General features: G+C 51.6%; 1 protein-coding gene across 1 annotated transcript; it reads left to right on the top strand.

The window, feature by feature from the left end:
• Nucleotides 1-2,258: 2,258 nt before the first annotated feature.
• Nucleotides 2,259-3,327, top strand: LOC104498101 (loricrin-like). The gene is made up of 2 exons (XM_010141438.1): nucleotides 2,259-2,805; nucleotides 3,239-3,327. The coding sequence occupies exons 1-2, from the start codon at nucleotides 2,259-2,261 to the stop codon at nucleotides 3,325-3,327; spliced, it is 636 nt and encodes a 211-aa protein (XP_010139740.1).
• The last annotated feature ends 839 nt before the right edge of the window (nucleotides 3,328-4,166 follow it).

Here is a 4,166-nt window from a genome sequence, read left to right as displayed (position 1 = left end):
TCAGCAGACAGATTTCAAGGTTGTTGGAAAACAGAGACAGGACTGTGCTGAGAAAAATGTTCACACTGTGACAGCAGGAGCATCAAGGACTCCTGCAAGTTTGTTTTCTCCCTGTGTATTTAAGAATAAAGATGAAAAGATATAGTTGAAACTTGGTTCCTTCTTTTTTTACCCCCAAAAAAATTACCATAAGAAGAGGTTCAGTCATTAAAATGTTCACAAGGAAACTTGTGAATTGAAAATCAAAATCAGAGCTTGCACATGAACCTTTCAGCTCTAGCTGGAGCGGTTTGGCCAGGCTGGAAAATCCCTGCCACCGTGGAGAGAGCAATGGAGGGACTTCGCTACGGGCCAGAACGAGGTACCCGCAGTTGTGCCATCACCTTCGTTAGCCAGATAGCAACACTGCACCGGGAGGCTGTCTGTCATATAAATGTTAATCATGATAATTAGCGGGTGTCCCAGCACGTGAGGTGTGGCTGTGCATGCCACAAGTGCCTTTTCACTCGGTGCAGGAAGATGCAGGTCGAGCTCTTCCCCCGCAGCTCCCCGCTGCCTGGCTCTTGCAGGCACGCGGGAACATGCCATTTCTCTCCCAGTTTGCCAGAAAAGCTTCCCAGTAGGTGCATTAAAATAGATGTGGTTGTCTCCTTGCACTGCCTAAGCCCTGGAGTGTCGTCCCAGCCGCCAGCAGCCAAGGAAAATCAGAAAATAAAAAAGAAAATCACTCTTATTTTCTTAATGCAGAAAACCACAACAATTTATTTGCCTCATCTTTAATTTTAAGCAAATGAGAAACCACTTGCTTATGAACTTTAACTCCAGAAATCCCTTATTTTATGAGCTCTTTTCTTCCCTCACTGAAACCACTTCCCAGGTGGTGCTCAAGTGCTGACCCAGAGCCTGCAGGCCAAGGCCCAGCTTGGCCCTCACACGGGCGCTTCCAGGTCAGCTTTGGTCTGTCTGTGCTTCGAGCTGCTGTCAGCCAGCCCTCCCACCCCAGCCAGTCCCTCCCAGCCACAGGATCATTTCTCCAGCCAGCCCATGTCCTGTCCTCCAGCAGTTTCACCCCAATTTGGTGCCACCTGTAGATTTGCCAAGTCCAACCCATTATCCAGGGCATTAATGAAGATGTTAAACAGCACCAGCACCAGTATCAGCCAGTTCCTCACCCACCATGAGGTTTACCCATCCAGTCCACACCTCCACCAGCTTAACTACAAGGCAGCCATGGGATACTGTGCCAAAAGCCTTGCAAATGTTGAGGTAGCACCATCCATCACACTCCACTATCCACAGAGTCAGCCTCTTCATCAGCGAAACCCATCAGCATGATTCGCTTTTGGTGACTCTGAGCTGGCTCTTCCCAATCAAGTGTTTGTGCTTAGGCACCTGGAAATGTCCCTCATGGGAAGCCAAAGGGGCAGGTGAGAACATTAGCACTGTGCACGTCACAGCTCCTGACTCATGGGTCACCCTCAGCCTCACTGAGTGTCTCAGTCCTCTGGAGCTGGTGAATAAGTACGTTATTACCTGCCTCACATAGACGATGGGTGGCTTAACGATGCGAGTCCTTTATGTGCACCGCTCAGCACCTACATTATAATTAAGAGATGCTTATCGAGAATAATGAGTCAAGCAGAACATGCCAAGCACTGGGAACAGCATCCAAACAGAGGAGATGTTTTGCCAATAAATAATTCAGTCCTCGTTCCTGCGACGTGTTTCATTTACAAGGGGAAGACTTGGAACCATATAAAAGGCCACCGTCCCTTTGCCTCTCACAATCTGCTCCCCTTGTCAGCATCTGCCTTCCCGTGTGAGTTGGTAAGACACATTCTGCAGCGGCCGAGATCGGTTTTGGATGGGTGTCTGGATTCGGGAGCTCACAGGCCTGGCACGCTTGCGCTCTCCTTCAGACTGTAGTCTACACCAAGGGCTAGAGGATGAAGGGCTAAGCCGAGAAAGAAGCTGTTGAGGGACTTGGGTATAGGATTTACAGCAACAGCACCATATTCTGCAGTGCCTTATGGTTGTTTCCGTTCTTGGAGGAAGAAAAAATCAAGGGTATGGTTAGAAAGAGGGTTTAGACATAATCTGACCAGTATTGGGCAACTGCAAGAATTTCCTTTAGACCTAGGTGTTCGGGATAAGCCAGACCTAAAGCAGCTTTATGGGAAATTAAATTAAAACAGAGGAGCTGGAAATGCAAACCTGTGTGATCGTGTGTTTTTCAGGGTTTTCCCTACGACTCCAACATGATCTACTCTTCTGGAAGAGAATCATTCTTCAACTTGAACTCAACGTGGTACGATCCCGCAGGGTCCTGGCTGGACACGCGGCGCACACCCTTCCGCTATGGCTACAACAACTGCTGCTCCTCGGGGTGCGAGGGTGAAGGCGTTGAAGGCATGAGAGGGCACGACTACCGTTGTTATGGCTATCGTCAGCCGGTCTGCTCCGAGAGGTGCCAAGGCTATGCCGGGGCTAATTCGTGCCACGGAGGTGGTTCGAGCTGTGTCAGGAGGCCCACGTACAGCTATGGGTCATCAGGGGGGTGCAACAGCTACGGGAGGTCTGTGTGTTCCGAGAGATGCCATGGGTCCTCGGGTTCATGCCATGGAGGCAGTTCGAGCCGTGTCAGGAGGCCCACGTACAGCTATGGGTCGTCAGGAGGATGCCATGGCTACGGGAGGTCGGTCTGTTCTGAGACATGTCATGGATCAGGGTACCCTCGAGGGAAGCCAGTGCAGAGAGTCTCCCAGTGCTGCCCAGTGCAGACTTCTCCTGCCCCAGTGCAGACCTGTCCTGCCCCAGTGCAGACCTATCCTGTCCCAGTGCAAACCTCTCCTGCCCCAGTGCAGATATGTCACACCCCAGTGCAGACCTATCCTGCCCCAGTGCAGACCTGTCATGCCCCAGTGCAGACCTGGCCCACCCCAGTGCAGACCTATCCTGCCCAAGTGCAGACCTATCCTGCCCCAGTGCAGACCTATCCTGCCCCAGTGCAGCAAGGCTGCATGCTACGGGAGGTCGTTCTGTTCTGAGACATGTCATGGATCAGGGTACCCTCGAGGGAAGCCAGTGCAGAGAGTCTCCCAGTGCTGCCCAGTGCAGACTTCTCCTGCCCCAGTGCAGACCTGTCCTGCCCCAGTGCAGACCTATCCTGTCCCAGTGCAAACCTCTCCTGCCCCAGTGCAGATATGTCACACCCCAGTGCAGACCTATCCTGCCCCAGTGCAGCAAGGCTGCATGCCCGTGGCAAAGCGCATCCCAAGCCAGCAGCCACAGCAGGTCTGCAAAGTGCCAGCCCGGAAGATAAAGTAGAGGACACGAGGAGTGGGGATGAAGGGGAGCAACTTCTCCCTCTTGCAACATCGCCCTGATGGGCAGCGCGTCCTGTGTCACTCGCGGATCTCCACACTTCCTGTCATTTTGCTTGTAACGTGCTTTGAAGGCGTAACCCACCATCTCTGTGAAATACTGCGCTCTTCTCCGTATTTCACAGCAGACGTGGAGGCAATAAAAAATCATGTTTCATAACCGTCTTGCGTCAGTGTCTTCGACTTTGAACTGATTCAGTGCTGGGTCAACAGCTGGACTCGATAATCTTACTGGTCTCTTCCAACTAAAAATGATTCTGTGACCCTTTGTGGCCAAAGATGCTATTTGCAGTGTCCCCGTTCACCGTCTCATCGAGCTTCCTGGTTGATTCAACCTGGTGGCTTTACACTCCTACTCCAAACACCTTCCTTGTTGAGGAGTAACAGTTTTCATCATGGGCTTTTTATGCAACGCAGCAATTAAACACTAAAATACCAACACGGGAAAACCCCACGCGTCTCATCAGGGAGGTAGAAACAGGAGGATCTGCTTGGCACCAAGGTTCGTTCACTGATGAGGCAACAGGTACAGTTTGAGTTACATCATAAACCGCCGAAAAAAGCATTGGGAAAAAAGTCAGGAGGAGGATTCAGGGGAGGGAACATCCTGATGAGTGCAGAGCACAAGAGGATGCTGAAGCTGGTGGAAGAGAAATGCTCTGGTCCATGGTCCGTTAGACTGCCAGAGATCACAGCGGGACAGATCTCGCCTCCCCCAACAGAGGCAGCTCCCGCAGGCCCTACGCGTCTTCAGCAGCTGATACCCAGCGACGTTTCTATGGG

This window comes from Buceros rhinoceros, unplaced genomic scaffold, assembly GCF_000710305.1.
Source record: "Buceros rhinoceros silvestris isolate BGI_N320 unplaced genomic scaffold, ASM71030v1 scaffold7828, whole genome shotgun sequence".
Taxonomy (NCBI): Eukaryota; Metazoa; Chordata; class Aves; order Bucerotiformes; family Bucerotidae; genus Buceros; species Buceros rhinoceros.
This window is presented reverse-complemented; position numbering and strand designations above follow the sequence as displayed.